Here is a 20,026-nt window from a genome sequence, read left to right as displayed (position 1 = left end):
GCAGCTGCCTCTTCCTCCTCTGTTTGGAAACAAAACACAGCTTGTTGTCCAGCCTCCTAGCAGTAGCCATTTAGGTCAGTGACCCTGGGCTCCGGGGAAGGGCTCATGCTTTCCAAGTGGGTGGGGGATGGGAGGGACCAGTGTGGCTGGAGGACTCTTGGGTGCAGGCTGGACAGTCAGATGCCTGTCCTTGGACAGTCTAGGGACACCCGGCATCTGGGGACAGACTCAGGTGGATGGAGCCCATGTAGGTGCATGGTGTGGCTGCCTTGTCATTCGGCAGCTCACCTTTCACTGTGCGGGTGGTCTTGGCATCTGGGATGCGTTATTGGAGGTGGTCCTGGCCGGAAGTGCAGAGAGTTTCCTGAAGGGCTGGGCAGCTGGCAGCTGGCTGGCTGGGCTGAGAGCTGAAGGGAAGGTTTTTGTAAGGAGGGAGGGGCCCACTATAACCCTCCACCCCACCATGTGGCAGGATTAACCAGTCTCATTTTAGTTGGTCTATAAAATGGGCTTACAGCCCGGGCTTCAGAGAGTTCTCATGACAGAGAACTGGGCAAGGCCTGACGTGCTGGCAGACTGGCTTTGGAGCCAGGCCATAGGCACCCAGAACCTTCCCTCTTTGTTGTTTGAGGCATGCCTGTGTCCTGGGAACGTGGCTGTCCCATCTGGCCAAGCAGTGTCCTGAACAAGACTTAAATGTGGGGCTGGGATGGAGCCCACTGGTAAGAGGTGTTTTTAGTGTGGGTAAGGACCTAAGCTCTGTCCCCAGAACCTCAGGGAAGGAGGGAGGGGGAGAAGGAAGGGAAGAAGGGAGGAGGGACTAAAGAGATGGTTAGTTGGTAAAGCATTTGCTACGTATGTACGCTACGTATGTATGGTACGTATGCACGCTACGTATGTATGCATGAGGACCTGAGTTTGGGGCCCAGAACCCATGGACAAGGGCAGGTGTAGACGCGCGCCTCTGTCATCTCCGTGCTGGGGTGGTGGTGGTTGGAGACGGGGTTCTCTGGGGTTCCCTGGAGAGCGGCTGAAAAAAGACACTTGAATGCCGGGCGTGGTGGCGCACGCCTTTAATCCCAGCACTCGGGAGGCAGAGGCAGGCGGCGGATTTCTGAGTTCTAGACCAGCCTGGTCTACAAAGTGAGTTCCAGGACAGCCAGGGCTACACAGAGAAACCCTGTCTCGAAAAACAAACAAACAAACCAACAAACAAGGAAAAAGACACTGGATACTTACTGACCTTTGACCTCCACACAAATAAACTTTGCACACACACACACACATTCAGAAGGCAGAGAATATAGCACAGTAATAACATGTGGAGCCTAAGTGAGGGCCTGCGCTAACTTCAGCTCCCAGCACCACCACCAAAAAAGGGGAGGGGTGGGCTGGCTCAATGGGCACAGGAGCTTGCTGCCAAGCCTGGTGGCCCTTAGGACCCACATGGTGGTAGATGAGAACCTACACCTCCACACACAGGCATGGTACACCAATGCCTGTTCACTCACAAGCACACCGGCTAAGTACATACAACGCGACAAACATTAAAAATAGAAAGATAAAAGCAAGGAAAAGAAAAAGAATTCAGTCTTAGAAGCAGTGCTGTCCTCACCGCTGGGGAAACTCGGGTCCCAAGGGAAGTGGCCTGCCAGAGGCAGATGCTAAGAAACAGGACACAGTGTCTGGTCAGAGACCCTTCCTCTGTGCCAGGAAGCTTCCCCATCAATTTAGGTCACTCAAGTGGCGGCAGCTGTCTCCTGGGACCCGCAGACTGCAAGTGGATGGACAGACAGTCACTCTTTAACCAGCTTCCCCTGGGATGCCAGCAGGCTCTGGCTGACCTCTCTTGTCAATACGGGGCTAGGCAAGGCAGTTTTCAGGTGGGCCGTGTTGTGTCATGTTGGGGCATGTCAGGGCTTGTTATGGCATGATCGTGGAGTCTGGAGCCCATTGGGTACAGGGTGGGTGCCTTCTACTGTCCAGGCTGCTTGGGGCCCTACCTTGGGTACTTCCTAGGACCTTGTGGTCGCATGTGGACTCGTTTCTGAAGCCCTCCAGAGGACTAGTGAGGGCTTCTGGTGGACACCAAGTCACACCTTTCCACGAATGAAAGATGGAATGGTTGTCCCTGCCTCCTGGCTGAGTGTCTGTCCTGTGACCTGAAGCCTCTGTGCAGTCACAGTGTCGAGCCCACAGCACCTGTGAGCATCTAGGCAGTATGTGCTTATCAGCTGCTCAGAACAGCTCCCTCTTAAGGAGGTGCTGTGAAAACATAAGCGCTGAGCAATTGAAATATGGGCAGAGTCACTGTGGCACTCCATCCCTCTGCAGGTCAGCTTTAGTCCCTGCATCAGGGCCTCATGCTCACCCCACATTGTCCTCTCTCCATTGAAAGGGGTCTATTCTGAGCTGTGTCTTGGCTGGACCACCCTGGGCCGGTGGCTGGACCTCTCTGGATTTGTCTCCTTCTACTTCTGTTGGGAGTAGGGATGGTAATCAAGGGATCAGCCTTCTAAGGAGCTGGAGGTGAGGGCCGAGCTGGGGACCCACTGTGAGTCACCAGTGTCCAGGGGACCCACTGTGGGTCACCAGTGCCCAGGCGGTGGTATCATTATGGTCGTAGTTGGCCATGGGCCAATACCTGCCCATCTTATATTTTCTCAAGACCTGTTGAATTCACAGTCACACTCCTAGCCTCAGTTTCCTCATTTGGGCAACATGACCCTGAGGCCCCACTTCCTTCTTAGAGTTGAGTGGCTTTGGATATACATGTTTTGTTTTGTTGAGACTAGGTCTCCCTATATAGACTTGCCTGTACTGATACTCGGGAGACCAGGTTGACCTTGGACTCACAGAGAACCTCCTGCCTCTGCCTTCTGAGTGCTGGGATTAATGGCATGAACCAGCATACCTGGCTTGACACTAGGGTTTGGGTTTTTTTGTTTTTGTTTTTTTTGGTATGATTGTTTGTTGTTTATTTGTTTGATTTGAGACAGGGTTTCTCCTGGAACTCACTCTGTCGAGCAGGCTGGTTTCAAACTCAGAGATCTGCCTGCTTCTGCCTCCTGAGTGCCACCACCACCAGGCTTTTTATTGTTGTTGCTGTGGTTGTGACACAATGTTTTCATCTTCCAGAAACTTCAGTGCCCTCCGGAAGGAAAACATTTACGAGAACAACAAGCTGGTGAGTTGGGCGGCTGATGCTCACTGCCCCGTCCTCTAAGCCCTCTGCCTCCAACCCTCTTCATGTCTGAAGGACCACCGCACCTCAGTGGTGTGTGCCTCCACTGGGCTATCCAGGGGTCCCATTCTGGGGATTTGGCCTCCCCCATAGCTCCTCAGCCAGTTCCAAGCTGGGCAACCTGAGTTCTGAGAGCATCTTCCGACCTTGATCCTACTAGACTCCATGGACCCCCTCCCTCTCTTCCTCGCTGGGGTGGCAGCCGACCTCCTTGCCTGTGGGTGGCCTAGCTGGTCCATCCAGGGCAGAGCAAGGCCCCAGGAGGCTGTGGGAGAGTGGGTCCTGGTAGTCATGGGGGTGGACAAGAGCATTCCCTGGTCCCCCTGGGAGACCACCTTCTTTGGTCCCTTGGTTTCAGACCTAGTCTGTACTTCCATGGCCAGTACCTTCTTTGTGCCAACCCAACTCTCCCTACTACCAAATATGCACCACTATCCCTTGAACTGACGTATGTATGTCCTTACTCTAAACCAAGGGGGGTCTGCATGGGCCCCTGACACAGGCATCTCTGAGGAGAACTGAATCAGTAGACATGAGATGGTTCGCCTGCCCAGGCAAGGTAGCCTCTGCTACTTAATTATCGTGAAATACAGTTAAAGACTCAGTTCTGGGCCAAGCATGGTAGCTTTAGTCCTGGCATCAAGGACTGGGGGGTATACGCTGCTGGTGGAACAAGCATGAAGACCTACATTTTGATCTCCAGCACCTGTGTAGCTCCCAGATGAGTGGGGCAGCTGTCCTGTAATGCCAGTGCATGGCAGCTGGAGACAGGGGACCTCAAGAGCAAGCTGGCTAGCCAGACTAGCCGGTTGGCTAACTTTGAATTCAAGCTAGAGATCCGAATCAATGCATAAGGTGGAAAATGATCAAGAAAGATGAGAGTGCCAATCTCCTGGCCTCCGCATGCATAGGCACATAGAACACATGCACTTCATGACATGGACACCCACACATGTTTGAACATGTGTGCACCCCGTGCATGTAAAAAAAATAAACAAGGTAGAAAGCAATTGAGGGAAGCATCTCTTCTTGACACCGGGCTTCTACATGTATGTGGACATGTATGTGTACACACGCACATGCATGAAAGAGTGAGTTCCGAAGGGAGAAGTGAGCCTCCCACTGGGCTATGCAGGGGTCCCCATTGCAGAAGCTCACAGCCATGTGTGGCGGAGGCCAGGTCAGCTGGTTAACCGCTCTGCTAGCGCTGGACATGAGAGGGGAATTTGTGTTTAAGGAGATGAGGCTGGGGTGTGTGGAGATAGTGTTGTCCGATCTGAGGATGCTCTCAGGAAGTCATCCTGGTTGGAGTGACTGCATGGGCAAAGGCCCTGGGGCTATGGAATGCTGGGTAGGACGCATGGTTGAGGGCCCTGGGTGGGTGGGGCAGTGTCTTGAGGCAGGTGCAGAGCATTGGTGGAGAAAGGACTTTGGTCTTTCCTTCCAAGCCAGTGAAACTGGACTTCCGGAAGTGTGGACCAGAGGCTTTCCTGCCCAGACTTGGCAGGAGAAAGGAGTGTCTGGTGAGGAGGTCACACCGAGGGCACACATGGCCCTCAGTGGGAGTGGCCAGGGCCTGGACCTTCTCTGTGGGTCAGAGGAGATCTGAGGTTTGGTCTGAGTATGGTTAGGGGGCTGCCTATGTGAGATCAGTGTTGGAACCCTGACTTGGGATCTACATGAGGCCACACAGGTGTCTGGAGGAGGAGCCCCAGTGAAGGGAACTACAGGAGTCACCAGGATGTGGCTAGTCACCATGGGTCAGGGCCATGATGTCAGTGCCTCTGCCCTGGGCTGAAGGGAGCTGGCGGGGCTCTACATTGTTTTTCAAAAAGATTTTTATGTGTTTTGTTTTTCAGTACTAAGACTTGAACTCTGGGCCTCACACATTCTAGGCATGTGCTCTATCACTGAGTCACACCCCAGCCCCTCACTGGGGGATTCTAGGCAGGTGCTCTACCACTGAGCCACACCCCAGCCCCTCCCTGGGGGATTCTAGGCAGGGGCTCTACCACTGAGCCAAGCCCCCAGCCCCTCACTGGGGGACTCTAGGCAGGGGCTCTACCACTGAGCCAAGCCCCCAGCCCCTCACTAGGGGATTCTAGGCAGGTGCTCTACCACTGAGCCACGCCCCCAGCCCCTCACTGGGGGATTCTAGGCAGGGGCTCTAAGGCTGAATCACATCTCCAGTTCCACTTTTACTTTTATTTTGGGTTAATATTACTAAGTAGGCCTGGTGGATCTTGAACTCATCTGTAGCCCAGCATATGCTTGACCTTATAATCATCCCATCTCAGCCTCCCAAGTAGCTGAGTGGATAGGCCTGCAGCCACAGTTGGCGTTTGACAAGGGTTTGAGTGGGTGGAAGGCATCAGCAGCCACAGGTAGAGCCCCTGCCTAGAATCCCCCAGGGAGGGGCTGGGGGTGTAGGTCAGTAGCAAAGCACTTGCCTAGCATGTTGGAGGCCCTGGGTTCAATTTTCAGCACCTGCCCCCAACATAGTCCCCTGGGCCTGGTCTCCTGAGGAACACCAGTTGGGACTTTGAACTTTTATACAAATGTGACAAGCTTAGCCTGGAAGGCCACTCAGTTAGGAGTCCTTGGACTTGAAGTGCAGGCTTTATTGCCCCCCTCTTTTAGGGGGGGGGTACTGATGGCCCAGCAGTAGTTCTTTCTTCTATCTGCTGATTTTCACCCCTATCCAGGCCTTCCAAGTGGCTGAGGAACAGCTGGGCATCCCAGCCCTGCTAGACGCTGAGGACATGGTGGCCTTGAAGGTTCCAGACCGGCTGAGCATCCTCACCTATGTGTCACAATACTACAACTACTTCCACGGCCGGTCCCCAAGTGAGTCCCCATCCAGACGGGCCCTCTCTTGCCAAGGGGCATGACCAAGACTCCTGACACTGTCCGGGCCACCAGCCCACGCTGCAGGAGCCCTTCCCATCCTCTGTCCTCATGGCTGAGCACTGAGCCTAGGGTGGGCAGTGATGCAGGGAGGTCCCTTTCTGAGATTACACATGTGGATTCCTGGAGATGTGTCTGTTACCAAGGAGACCAAGGGCCTTTGTGCAAGTGTAGAATGAGACTCCCCTCCTCTGCCTCCCCCCTCCACCCCCCACCCCTGGCTCCCTTATTCCCCCCACCTAGAGTTCCCCCTCCCTGTGCTCCTAGATGCACAGATGCATTCTTGTCCCAGTCTTTCTACCCTCTTTGCCCATCTCAACTCCCAAGGGCTTAGCCAGCTGAGGCTGTACAATGAATGCTTGGTTGACTGTGGCAAAGGAAGCTGTGTGGCCCAGGCAGGGATGGCCAGGCAGGGCAGGGAGGGCAAACCGGGTCTTCTGTCAGTCCTGTGAGTGGGGAGCCTCTTGGCTTCCTGTACAACATTCCTCTTACAGCTTTAGAACTCTCCGGAATCCCCCTGGGCCGAGGGCCAGCTCCAAATGGTGGTTTGGAGACAGAAAAGTCCCTTTCCGTGACCCTAGATGGGGTTGTTGGCTAGGAGAGGGGGTGAGGGCCAGACCACGGTTTTCTGGGAAGCATGTGCCCCGGGGTTGTCCTTCTCCAGCTCTGCATCTCACCAGCTGTCCCAGGACGCCCGTGCCTTTCACTGTGAGCACAGGGACCTCTTAGAGAGCACAAGCTCTGAGTGGGACCCGCCTGACCCCTGTTTCCTGTGTCTCATGCCAGTTGGGGGCATGGCTGGCATAAAGAGACCCTCATCCGATTCGACTGAAGAACTTTCTGGAAAGAAGAAGGGCCTGTCCCAGCCTGCCAAGTTGCCCTCGCCGGCTCAAACCCAGAGGTCACCACTGTCCCCAGCTAGGACAAACCCTGTGGTTCAGAGGAATGAAGGTGGCTCACAAAGACCATCCCCAAAGGCTGTAAGCATGTCTTGATTGAGTGGGCATTAGAGGCCTATGTATATCACAAAGTGTGGGATTCTCCCTTAGTACAGCAGCCCTTCCCTTGCTTTGTCTCCAGCGCACCCACTGAGGTGACCAGCATGGCAAGAGTTGTGATTCCCATAATACAGATGGGTAAACTGAGGCATAGGAGGTCATCCAGGTGGGATGGAGCTGCAACCCTAGACCTTTCCTGGTTGATTTAGATTGTTGTCCTCTTTCCTGGTTGGGAAGGGACACTGGATTGAACCTTTCTTCCTAGGCCAGCTCTGTAATGCTGACATCGAGTGCCCCCTGCTGTCCCTTAGAGGTTACTACAGGTTCCATGAAGCCAGAGCAAGGCAGGCCAGGATGCAGAGGGAATTGGTCTGATCCCAGAGGCTGGTGGGGTGTTATAAGGTATCAGGTTTGTCTCTAGCCCCACCATGAGTTGCCAGCATCTCTGGAATCCAGTCTCTTTCTTTCCAACGAGGCCAATGTGAAGGTCCTGAGTGTGTAGCCACACCCATGCCCTGGCTAGTCACTCTCCAGGGCCTCAATTCTCCAGCCTGTAAAGTGGGATCCATAGGTCACCTCTGGGCAGAGGGGGGAGGCTGGAGACGTCACCTGCCTCTCAGTGACCGCGACATCCCCTGCAGGCTCCGGGGACTGCGGGAAGCTCCGTCAGCAGCATCTGTGGGGTCTGTGGCAAACATGTTCACCTTGTGCAGCGGCACCTGGCTGATGGGCGCCTCTACCACCGAAGCTGCTTCAGGTACGGTTGCCGCTGCATGCTGGGGTGTACCTTTCCTTCTCACACACTTCCCTGGCTCCCGTGGTCCTCCCATCCATCTTCCATTGGTGACAGTACAGTTGAACCCCAATATCCTCTTTTAATGTCCCCTGGGGGATGTCCCTCTAGATTCACTGACTTAATTCTGTTCTCAGCCCTTTGTGTGTGTGTGTGTTTTAAACTTTGTGACCCTTAATAATCTACTTTGTGTTTCCCAGAATCTTCTTCTAGATTTGGGGACAAGGAGTGAATCCTATGTCCATCTTTTATGAGCTTGGTGGCAGTTGGACCCCTGAAAGTGGGTTACACTGTGTGGTCTTCACATATGCACGCAGGCGGTGACATGTTTGAGCACATTCTGTGGTGTGCACCCCCCCCCCCCGACAAGCATATGGGTGGAGGCTGTAACCCACAATGATGATTAAAACCACTAAGGAGCATTTGCTGGATGGGTCAGCCACTGGAGGAGTGGGTACAGGAGTGTGGCCCTGTGTCCCTTTGGCAGAGTGGAATGGATGAACCCAGGGGGTGAACGAATGATTGATCAAGAGCTCAGACTCTGAGTTTCGGTGGCTCCCTCTCACAGGTGTAAACAGTGTTCCAGCACGCTGCACTCGGGGGCCTACCGTGCCACGGGAGAGCCCGGTGTCTTCGTCTGTACCCACCACAGCTCAGAAGTCACCTCTGTGAGCCCCAAGTCATCAAACCTGGCCTCCAGGAAACCGGGGGGTGTCACTGCAGACACCAGGCCAGTCGGCGTCTCACAGACTGTTCCGGAGACATATGGAGAGGGGACACCAGTGAGGGTCAGGACAGCAGCGTGGGGACACGCTGGAGGAAACACAACCGCCAAAGGTTTTGTCCAGACGGAACTTAAGCCACCAGCTACCTCCCAAGTCCACATGGGGAGCTCTGCAGGGTCCAGGCTACCCACGAGCACAGTGACTACTACTTCTGTGACTAGCAAAGCTCTTACCCATGTGACGAATAGCTCCCCAACAGGATGGTCATCGCTTGCCCAGAGCAGCCCAGCGAGCTTCAACTCCCGTCCAGTTGTATCCCCAAGTGCTTGGAACACTCACCTACTTGGGTCCCATGAGCAGACAGCCTCAAAAGGTGTTAAGACTCAGCTCAACTTGAACTCAGAGTCTTCAAACACAGCGGTCACCCCAGCCTGGACTTCCTCAGCCTCTAAGACCCAGCAGGCCCGAGAGAAATTTTTCCAGAACCCTTCCCCAGCCCCAGCCCCGGCCCCAGCCCCCACCAGCAAGGTCCCCACTGTGGTGAATTCCACTAATAGCAGGGTCACCACGGTGGTAAATGCCCCCACCACCAAGGTCCCCACTGTAGCGAGTGCCACAAATGGCAGGGTGCCCACTGTGGTGACTGCCCACACTGGTAGGGTCTCTGCTGTGATGAATACCTCTGCCAGCAAAGTCTCTCCTGTTGTGGATGCCCCTGCCCAGGAGAGCAGCCGGGAGCAAGCATTAAGTGTCCTTAGGAAGGCCCTTCCGGCGCTGACAGGAGCTGGTACCCAGGCTCCAAACAGGTAGGTGGGAGGGATGTGGATGTAGCTGTGACCTGCCCCCCAGGTCTATCTCTCTGTGAGGCCTTCATTTCCTTATTTGGGAAGTGGAGGTGGGGGACAGGAGAGAGGCAGGAATGCAGGGCATGGTGGTCTTACAGACATTGGTGACTGTAGGTGGCCCACACTAGACTGGTGCTCCTGAGCCCTTATGCCTGTCTTGTGGACAGAAAAAGAGTGGGGAGGCACACAGCCTGGCTCCGTGCCTTGGATGACTTGTGTGACTAGAGCTGGGTCCTGAGGGTCCTTTGTGCCTGGCACACTGACCATACGTTGCAGATAGAAGGGGAACAGTCACCCCTCACAGGAACATGTCCTGTGGCAGGCCACATGCTCCACCTGGCCTCCAAGGGAGAGTTCTTTTGCTCCCTCAACAGCTGGAGTTTCCTGGCATCCCTTGGTTGGTGGCCACCTCTCTCCATTTCTGACTCCATTGTTGCATGGAGTCTACCGTCTCTCTCTTCTTTTGTCTTTTTTTCTTTTGTAGAGTGTTGGAGATGGAACTGAGGGCATCTCACATGCTAGGCAGGTGCTCTACCACTGAGCCATGCCCCAGCCCCTCACTGGGGGATTCTAGGCAAGGGCTCTACCACTGAGCCATGCCCCAGCCCCTCACTGGGGGATTCTAGGCAAGGGCTCTACCACTAAGCCACGCCCCCAGCCCCTCACTGGGGGATTCTAGGCAGGGGCTCTACCACTGAGCCACGCCCCCAGCCCCTCACTGGGGGATTCTAGGCAGGGGCTCTACCACTGAGCCACGCCCCCAGCCCCTCACTGGGGGATTCTAGGCAGGGGCTCTACCACTGAGCCACGCCCCCAGCCCCTCACTGGGGGATTCTAGGCAGGGGCTCTACCACTGAGCCACGCCCCCAGCCCCTCCCTGGGGGATTCTAGGAAGGGGCTCTACCACTGAGCCATGCCCCCAGCCCCTCCCTGGGGGATTCTAGGCAGGGGCTCTACCACTGAGCCACGCCCAGGACTTTTAAAAAGTTCTGTATGATGTGCGTGAGGTGAGGATATGTCACAATGTCTGTGTGGAGTTAGAGAACAATTTTATGGAGTTGGGTTTTTCCTTTCACCTTTGTGTGGGTTCTGCGGATTGAATTCAGGTTGTTGGGCTCTCAGGACAAGCGCTTCTATCCATTGAGCCATCTTGCCAGCCCAGTCCTGGTGTTTTTGAGACGAGATCTTGTGTATCCCAGCCCTCTAATTTACATGATGACCATCCACTCCAAATCCTCCTGCCTCACCTTCCCCATTGCTGGGATTATAGGTCCATCTCCACATTCGCGTTGTTGGCCTCTTATGACCTTAGTGTTTTGAATGTTGACCACTGTACGCTAGTATGACTGCATTATAATGTGGGTCACATTGACTGATCCTCACCACCCACTTTTGTTTTTTCTAAGACAAGGCTTTTATATATGTGTAGCCCTGGCCATCCTGGAACTCACTCTGTAGACCAGGCTAGCCCTGAATTTAGAGATCTGCCTGCCTCTGCTTCCTGAGTGCTGGGATTAAAGGCATGCACTACCACTTTTTAAAAATAATATCACACCCCAAGATCTCCAGCGACTCCCCAGAGGATGTGAGTTTTTGGGGTATCCCATTTAGCCCAGTACAGCTGTCTAGTAAGCTGGGTTGGTCCTTGATTTCTAGGTAGGACATTCCTGGTTTGTAACTGCCTGAACCCACTCCCGTTTGGTGCCCAGAGGCTCCTGAGCTGGCCCTAGGGTCAGGAGGAGATTGACTGTGCTGCTGTTCCTGGGCTGTGGTAAAAGGTTCTGCAGAGTGGGCTTGTCAGAGCTTGGAGCGGTGCCGCATGTTTCCTAGGCTCTGTGTAACCTGCATCTGTGTGTTACCTCAGGGAATTCAGATAGCCCAGAGCCATGCATCCCAGGCAGGGGCTGGTGCCTGGCTAGACTGCTCAGCCTATGAGTATCTTAGTACTGAGATGGGCAAGTGTAGAGCAGCCTGTGGCTCGAGCCATGGCTGCCCATAGTGCTTCAGCGCTGGCACCCCACGTTGAATATATTTGGGGGATACTTTATTCCCAATGGACACCAGATTTGATACTATAAAACAGCTAGCGGCGCATGCGAGTGCTACAAGCAGATGCTTCGGGCCATCTATCTGAGGGTAGCTTGTCCACCGTTCTTTGAGGTCACTCTGGAAACTGGCTTTTTGTTGGGAGGGTGACTCCTGGGTTTGCCCGTACCTGATGCCCATTCTCTTCCCCACAGGTCCTTCCCAGCCACTTCCTCTGTCCTGGTAACCCTTCCCAAGAATGAAGTGCCACAAAAAGTTCCCTCAGACAAGCTCTCAGCTTTAACCACCCAGACTCCTAATTTCACTATAAAGCTAGAGCCTTCAGCCCCAGTGAATGTGGGCAATACGGCTGTATTTCTCCAGGCTGGCAAAAAGAGCCCGAATATTTCTCCAAGGGTTGGTAAGACCAGCGTTGGCTCCAGGCCACAAGCAGAGGTGGCAGGAGTAAAAGGTAAGAGTCCCTGCTATGGGATGGGGTCCCTGGGGTCTGCTGCTCCACAAGTGTTGCTGCTATATATATGTCCTGACTGTGTTTCTTTCTGAGTGGTGTTTGGGGTGTCTGCCGTTTGGTGGCTTAGCTCTCAGGACCCATAGTCCTCTGTGAGTCTTCATCTACTGCCCCTATGTGGCTGTGGCTGTGGCCAGTGTTGCCAGGGTCACACCATGACCCTTGTCCCAGGTTCATATCTTAGCCCAGGCCACTATGCTTTCTGCCCTTAGCGGTGTCCCCAGGGAGCAGAACGAGGCCCCGGGTTCCTCTTGCACCCCCCAGTAACTCTTCTCAGACACCTTGCTCTGTCTGCATGCCTCTGGCTTTTCTGTGGGTGTCTGGGGAAGCAGGGCTCAGGATGCACCACAAAGGTATCTTTTTGCAACTTTCCCTTGATGGAGTTCCCTGTTGAATGTACTGTTAGGTGTGAGCTAAGCTAGGTGTGACTACGGATAGGGAGCCACACCTAGTCGTTCCTCATTACACTACACATTAGAGAGCCGGTCCACAGGGCTTCCCTTCTGTGTCAACACCCATCTGACAGATTGGAAATTGAGTCCCAGGAAGGGGCAGTGATTCTCTCAGGGGTACACAATACAGTCGCCAGGCTAGGGGCCCCACTTTGGTCCTGTGTGGTGGGCTGGCTCTGGTGGGTGTCAAAGGATGCAGTTGGCTAGAAAGAGATGTCTCAAGCTGTCTTACCTACTTGATCTGTTTTCTACCCTCAGGTCCAGGTCCCACCTCTCAGGAAGGCCAAGAGGAGGGACCGGAAGGATGGAGGGCCCGGCTGAAGCCTGTGGATAAGAAAACCCCTGCTGGGAGGTGAGCAGGGGCTGGGCTCAGAAGCAGGGCTATACCTGTGTCTGTGGGTCTGCAGGATGATCTGAGCCAGCATATAGCAGGTGCCTAATTAAGAATGTGTGGGCACATGGCAGTGTACATGCGAGAATTGACACAGCTCTGGCTGAAAGGCATACACGCACTTGGACCTTTCAGTATCCGTAGAAAAAGTTGGGTCACACTAGCTTGTGTATTCTGGGACCCTTTACATTCCAGGTGACAGGGACATCTCATCTCAGTGGGATGATTTAAGAGATATGGTGAATGCTGGGCAGGTGTCACTCCAGGGAGCTCCCATGAGCCTGGCTTGGGATGAGTGTCAGTGTAGTTGGTCCCTGCAAGCCTGAGGTACCCTGGCCCCACAAGGAGTATGTGGAGACCCACAGCCCTGTGCCCTAGAGGTGGAAGCAGGGAGGTCCTGGAATTAGAGGCCAGGATGATGCAGGACTGGCCAGGTGGCTTCCTTCAGACCATGAGGACCTTGGACATAGGCACATGGCTTTGAGACTCCTGGCCATCCCCATCTGGGCTGGGACTTAATTTTATCTTCCACCCAGGTCTCTGGAGCAAAAAGAGCCAGTCCTGGCAGAGCCAAGGGTAGGGGACACTTCCAGGAAAGCCTCTAGTAGCTCTGACTCCAGCGTCCATATCACCTGGACTTCTATTCAGCACAAGAGGAAACCATGCTCTGCTGGTTCCGGGCCCAGGCCTGCAGGTAACGCTTGTGGGAACTCAGGCATGTTCTTGTATATACTCCAACTGGGGTCAGGCAGAGGCCCTGCTCAGCCAGAGGGCGTGTATGCAGGATATGGATGTGTATGAATGTGTGTTCCTGGAGGGGTTTAATGGGCATTCATGTATGGTCATGTGTGAGACATGTCTATGGGCATGTGTGTACATGTATATTCAGACACAAGATTTATGTATGCACACCTATTTGGATATGGGATGTCGACATGTACATGCATGTGTAGATGTAATAAGGTATGTGTGAATGTGTGTTGTCACTGGCTGGATAAATGGACACACGTGTATTCATGGGATGTATGTATATGAGGCATGTTCCAGTATGATCTGTACGTATGCACATGTGTTTTCAGACACAGAATGTACATGTGCAAGGCATGTTCTGTATGTGTGTACATGTGTGTTCATGTATGGGATATATGTGTGTGAGGCATGTTCAGGCACAGGCTGAATATATGTGTATGTATGTGTCAGGCATGGATGCATGTATGTGCATTCATGTTTAGATGTGTCTGTAAACACATACGTATTGGGTCACGTGCCATCTATGGGTACCTTCCAAGGTCACACTATGTAATGTCAGCAGCACTGGCCTTGTGGATCTGTTGGATGCTGCCTCCCTGGGAGGACATGGCCAGTCTGGGCAGGACAGGGGGCTACCTTGGGAGGTACATGGCACTGTGATGCTGGCTGTCCTGTGACAGAGTAGAGCTCTGGCTCCACTCAGTGTCAGAGCTCTGGCCAGCAGGCTTGACACATGTCTTCACTCCCTCTTGTGCCGGCAGCCCTCTCTCCTTCTCCATCACACCGCAAGAAACTAGCTGTCCCTCCCAGCCTTGATGTTTCAGCTGATTGGCTCCAGTCAGAGCCCAAGAAGCAGGAAGATGGGACCAGGAGCTGTAAGGAGGAGAAGTCACCCACCTGGCGGTCAAGAGGTCAGTTCCAGGGATGCCGTTCTGTTTTGAGGAGGGCAATGCCTGCCAGGGCTCACAGCCTAGACCAGAGGGGTCAGTCTATGTCCAAGGCATGTCCAAGCCACATCCAGGTTCTGTCTGTTCTCCAGAGAGGTCTGCAGTCCTGGACAGTGGCCCTGCTCCACCTGGTGAAGCTGTGACTTCCCCAGTCAGGGTGAGTAAACTGGGCTTCAGGGGGCAGCTGGGCCTTGGTCCTTACCTTTTGCTCACTATTCATTGGTTCCCCCAGCTCCACCCCGACTATATCCCCCAGGAGGAGCTGCAGAGGCAGCTGCAGGACATTGAGAGCCAACTGGACGCCCTGGAGCTCAGGGGTGTTGAGTTGGAGAAGCGGCTGCGGGCAGCTGAGGGAGGTGAGCAACTTGGCCCTACCCAGGGCCGTGCCCTGTTGCTGACCATGGCCACACTCTGTCAGCTTTCCACGCCCCTAGATGACTGGCCACACCTTCATGGGCTGACTATACCCGATAGTTGGCCACGCCCATAAGCTGGCCATCCCCTTATTGGCAGGCCATATTCCTATAAGTCTTACCTGCACTGAATGGCCATGGCCACATTAGTTGGCCATCCCTTGGTGGTTGCTGACTAATCATGCATCTTACCGGTACAGGCTGGCTCCATCCCATACTAGCTGCAGACTGGCATGCCCAGGCTGGCTGCAGGCTCTCCTGGGTACCCCCAGCTAGCTTTCATACTATTCCAAGCCTGCCCTTCCATACCAGTGTGGGTCCCAGGGTCTCTGTGGCCTTCCCTACCCCAGCCGTGTCTCTACAGATGCTTCTGAGGATAGCCTCATGGTGGACTGGTTCCGGCTTATTCATGAGAAGCAGCTGCTGCTGAGGCTGGAATCGGAACTCATGTACAAGTGAGGACCCCCAAGCCTTGTGGTACCCTGCCTGGACCACCCGGTGGATGGGGTTGGGAACATCCTGGTCAGGCTGAGCCTCAGACCTGTGCATCCTGCAGGTCCAAGGACCAGCGCCTGGAGGAGCAGCAGCTGGATCTCCAGGGTGAGCTGCGCAGGCTGATGGACAAGCCAGGTGGGTGCCTGTTCCCAGGAAGCCTGGCCCGGGAGCCGTCAACCCATGTGCCAGCTTCCCCATTTGCTCTGCCTTGACCCATGAGAGTCCAATGGTGATAGGGTCGTGACTGAGCCATGAGGGTTATGGCTTTTGTTCCTGTGCTTCTGGCTGTGTGACCCCAGACAAACGCCTTAGCTGTCCTATGCCTGAGTTTGATGCTCTTCAAAGTAAGGGCCTCACAGTGTGTTCTCTTAGCCCCCAACAGCTAGTGTGAGGTCGTCCAAGGGGATGACATGGGAGGGACACTTTAAGTAATAGGAACAGCCTTCCACCACATCCTCCTGGCTGTAGGACCCCTGCCCTTTCATAGTGAAGACAGAGACCACAGGCCCCACACTCAGGGGACCGTCCCTGGATCTGGTCCACTTTGTAAGCCATCCCCTCCAATGGAGGAGAGCAACACAGGCCTTGGGGCTCTTCTGTCCCTGAACAGAATGGAGCTTCTACTAACAGCAGGCTGTGTCCACAGAGGGTCTGAAGTCCCCCCAGGACCGCCAGCGGGAGCAGGAGCTGCTGAGCCAATACGTGAACACCGTGAATGACCGAAGTGACATCGTTGACTTCCTGGATGAGGATCGGCTCCGGTGAGGGACAAGGGACCCTGGGGAGGGTAGCCTGGGGTGAGAGCTGCTCCCAGCTGGCAGGCCGTCTTTTACTTAGTGAGACCTAGGGTGCATTACACAAGAGGACTCGGGGATGGGGAGGCTAGTCTTCCCATGGGGCTTCTTACAGCACTGCCCCGCATAGCTCATGAAGGAAATGGCCCGTCATTCAGTGTGACAGCCATGAGTGGCTGATAGACCGCAGTCTTTAGCCTGGGAAACTGAACTGTGAGCCTAACATGTCTTTTTAAAATAAAAGATGTGTTTATTGACTATTTTTATATGTGTAATTACGTTTCTGCAAGGATTTATGGGCACCACGTGTATGCAGCCACCTGTGAAGCCAGAGGGGGCATCAGATTCCCTTGGAGCCATAGTTACAGGTGTTTTTGAGCTGCCGTGTGGGCCTGAAAGTGGGTCCTCTCCAAGAGGAGTGAGCACCCTTAACTGCCGAGCCATCTTTGTGGCCCCTAAAACTGCTTTTATCCATAAGCCACCTTTCTGGAATGAGGACAGTTGTGTCCCCTTCTGCTGAGTGTTTTCTTCTCTGTGCATAAACAGTTCTATAGTGGTGGATGTAGTGACAAATTATCTTGTGTGTGTGTTGCTGGGAATTAAACTTACCCTCATGAATACTACACAAAAGCTCTGCCACTGCTCCCGGCCCCTCATGGGGGATTCTAGGCAGGGGCTCTACCACTGAGCCATGCCCCCAGTCCCTTAGTGGGGGATTCTAGGCAGGGTCTCTACCACTGAGCCACGCCCCCAGCCCCTCCCTGGGGGATTCTAGGTAGGTGCTCTACCACTGAGCCACGCCCCCAGCCCCTCACTGGGGGATTCTAGGCAGGGGCTCTTCCACTGAGCCACACCCCCAGCCCCTCACTGGGGGATTCTAGGCAGGGTCTCTACCACTGAGCCATGCCCCAGCCCCTCACTGAGGGATTCTAGGCAGGGGCTCTACCACTGAGCCACGCCCCCAGTCCCTCACTGGGGGATTCTAGGCAGGGGCTCTACCACTGAGCCACACCCCCAGCCTCTCACTGGGAGATTCTAGTGTTGTATTATGGCTCCAGCATTGTTCATACTTTATTTTGAGACATGGTCTTACTAAGTTGCCTAGGCCTTCAAACTCACTCTTTGGCCCAGCTAGGCTTTGAACTCAATAGTCCTGCCCCAGTCTTCCAAGTAGTTGGTATGACAGGCCTGCACCATCAAGCCCAGCTTAGTACTTAATTTTAATCACATGTGTCTAGCTGAGTATTTTCTGGTGGTTTCAGATCTTCTCCATGCTCCCGGCTGTGGCAGGAGCCTGAGCCAGTTAGTGGTGTCACATCTAAGAGGGAAATGAGTGTGTGCGTGCTTATTCTCGGTTCTCTCTCTGTCAACTGAGGCCCAATGTCCAGGCCACACAGGGTCAGCCCAAGGCTGGCCTCAAGCCAAACTCTGTGTGACCCTAACAGGGTCAGACCAGGTTGCCTGTTATCCCCAGATCACTGTTGATTGGCAAGGCTGGGGAGGACCTGAATCTGCCTGGTGATGGAGGAAGGAGTGGAGTCTCTCATGTGAGGGCAAGTCAGCAAGTGGGGCTGACTCTGGTGTTAAGGTATAGAGAGAGCACACGCTCCCTGTAGCTCTCCAGGGCCCACATCCCTTACAGTTGCCCTGTCTCCATTCCAGGGAACAGGAAGAGGACCAAATGCTGGAGAGTATGATCCAGAACCTGGGTAATTATGGGGCACAATCGGGGGTGAGCAGGATGGTCTCCCCCAGCTTGGGGGTGGGCCTCCTGTGGGAGGGGCAGCCCCACAGGTGGCAGGGAAGGAAACCCTCACAGGAGCCTCACCGGGGTCTACATGGCTTTGTCCTCCCCTCAGGCCTCCAGAGAAAGAAGTCCAAGTCCTTCTTGTCCAAGATCTGGTCCTCGAAGAGCAAAAGCGGGCAGGCCTGAGCTGCACGTGGCTGGCACCGGGCCCTGGACCTCCTCAGGAAGAGACTGGTGCTGCGGCCCCCGAAAGGGATACTGGGGGGTGCCAGGGCCTGGGCCTCCCACTCTGGGTCCTCGTCACCTCAATAAAGACACTGACCTTCCCACAGTTGCCTGTGTGTGTCACTGTGCCAGGGGCTGGGCACCTGTATGCCAGCCCTGGGCATGTGCCAGGTGCTCTGGCTGGGCACTCATTTTCTGTGCTAGCTGTTTTTCGGTCACCATCATAAAATATCCCAACAGGGCAGCTAAAGGGGGGAGAGTTTGTTTCAGCTCCCAGTTCTAAGTTACAGTGTGTCACTGAGGGAAGTCGCAGTGGCCAGGCTTTGAGTAGCTGGCCACATCTCATCCACAGTGAAAAACAGAGAGAAATGAATGCATGCCTACTTGTTGCTCAGTTTTCCTTTTATTGGGGGAGGGGCTGTTCAAGACAGGGTCTCTCTGTGTAGCCCTGACTGTCCTGGAACTCACTCTGTAGACCAGGCTGGCCTTGAATTCAGAGATCCTCCTGCCTCTGCCTCCTGAGTGCTGGGATCAAAGGTGTGCGTCACCACCGCCTGGCTCAGTTTCCTTTTTTAGTTTTAGATAATTCAGGTCCCAACCCAGGGATGGCGTTGCTTACTCTCAGGCTGGGTCTTCCCACTTCCACTGAGACAATCAAGACATGCCTGCAGACCAACCTATCTACAGCAGTTCCTTGTTGAAACTCTGTGTCCAGTTGACAATTGAAGCTAATCATAATCCTCTATGGTCATGTTATTGCTTCCTGGCTGTGCCTACAGAAAGGAGGACAGAGTGGACATTATAGTTACTGTGCCTCCATGGCCTGGGTCTGTACCCTGGACACGGGTGACCTGTGGGCCTGGGATAGAAGATGCCTAGGGTTTATAGGTCGATAGAGTCCCTGGGTGTCTTCTCAATGCTGGGCTGTGCTCTGCAACCTCGAAAGACCAATTGGGTAAGAGAGGCTTGGGGGAGCCATGCCACAGATAGGCAGGGCTAGGCCAATAGCAAAGTGGCTGGGTGTGGGCAGTGGGCTGGCCAGGCTTCAGTCAACTTGGCCAGGCTTCTGTTCTCCTTTCTGTAGGCACATCCAGGAAGCAATAACATGACCAGAGAGGATTATGATTAGCTTCAATTGTCAACTGGACACAGAGTTTCAACAAGGAACTGCTGTAGATAGGTTGGTCTGCAGGCATGTCTTGATTGTCTCAGTGGAAGTGGGAAGACCCAGCCTGAGAGTAAGCAACGCCATCCCTGGGTTGGGACCTGAATTATCTAAAACTAAAAAAGGAAACTGAGCCAAGCAGTTGAAGACAAGCTGAAGTCATCTGAGAATTAAGGAAAAGCCTCCCTAAGACGGCAGGTAAGCAAGCCTGTAAGGCATTTCCTCTTTCTTTCTTTTTTTCTTTTTTTAAAAAAGATTTATTTATTATTTATTATGTAAGTACACTGTAGCTGTCTTCTGATGCACCATAAGAGGGTGTCAGATCTCATCATGGGTGATTGTGAGCCACCATGTGGTTGCTGGGATTTGAATTCAGGACCTTCAGAAGAGCAGTCAGTGCTCTTACCTGCTGAGCCATCTCTCTAGCCCTCCTCTTTCTTTCTTTTTGTTGTTGTTTTTGTTTTTTGAGACAAGGTTTCTCTGGGCAGCCCTGACTGTCCTGGAACTTACCCTGTAGACCGGGCTGGTCTGAAACTTGGGAGAACTCAGATTCTCCTGCCTTTGCCTCTGAGTGCTCAAAG

General features: G+C 54.0%; 1 protein-coding gene across 1 annotated transcript in view; it reads left to right on the top strand.

Moving 5' to 3' along the window:
* Positions 1-18,381, top strand: part of Micall2 (MICAL like 2) — a 29,389-nt gene extending 11,008 nt beyond the window's left edge. The window contains exons 2-17 of the mRNA XM_021163326.3: positions 3,139-3,187; positions 5,950-6,091; positions 6,938-7,131; positions 7,791-7,906; positions 8,511-9,473; positions 11,753-12,009; positions 12,777-12,870; positions 13,446-13,603; positions 14,421-14,570; positions 14,699-14,763; positions 14,839-14,962; positions 15,384-15,474; positions 15,576-15,649; positions 16,161-16,275; positions 17,971-18,017; positions 18,168-18,381. Coding sequence (XP_021018985.1) covers positions 3,139-3,187; positions 5,950-6,091; positions 6,938-7,131; positions 7,791-7,906; positions 8,511-9,473; positions 11,753-12,009; positions 12,777-12,870; positions 13,446-13,603; positions 14,421-14,570; positions 14,699-14,763; positions 14,839-14,962; positions 15,384-15,474; positions 15,576-15,649; positions 16,161-16,275; positions 17,971-18,017; positions 18,168-18,241 — 2,713 coding nt within the window. The 3' untranslated portion in view covers positions 18,242-18,381. The remainder of the gene's footprint in view (positions 1-3,138; positions 3,188-5,949; positions 6,092-6,937; positions 7,132-7,790; positions 7,907-8,510; positions 9,474-11,752; positions 12,010-12,776; positions 12,871-13,445; positions 13,604-14,420; positions 14,571-14,698; positions 14,764-14,838; positions 14,963-15,383; positions 15,475-15,575; positions 15,650-16,160; positions 16,276-17,970; positions 18,018-18,167) is intronic.
* The last annotated feature ends 1,645 nt before the right edge of the window (positions 18,382-20,026 follow it).

This window comes from Mus caroli, unplaced genomic scaffold (genome assembly GCF_978045245.1).
Source record: "Mus caroli unplaced genomic scaffold, Mus_caroli_1 scaffold_4, whole genome shotgun sequence".
NCBI classification, from domain to species: Eukaryota; Metazoa; Chordata; class Mammalia; order Rodentia; family Muridae; genus Mus; species Mus caroli.
The sequence above is the reverse complement of the archived record's forward strand: the minus strand, read 5'-3'. Positions and strand labels throughout refer to the sequence as shown.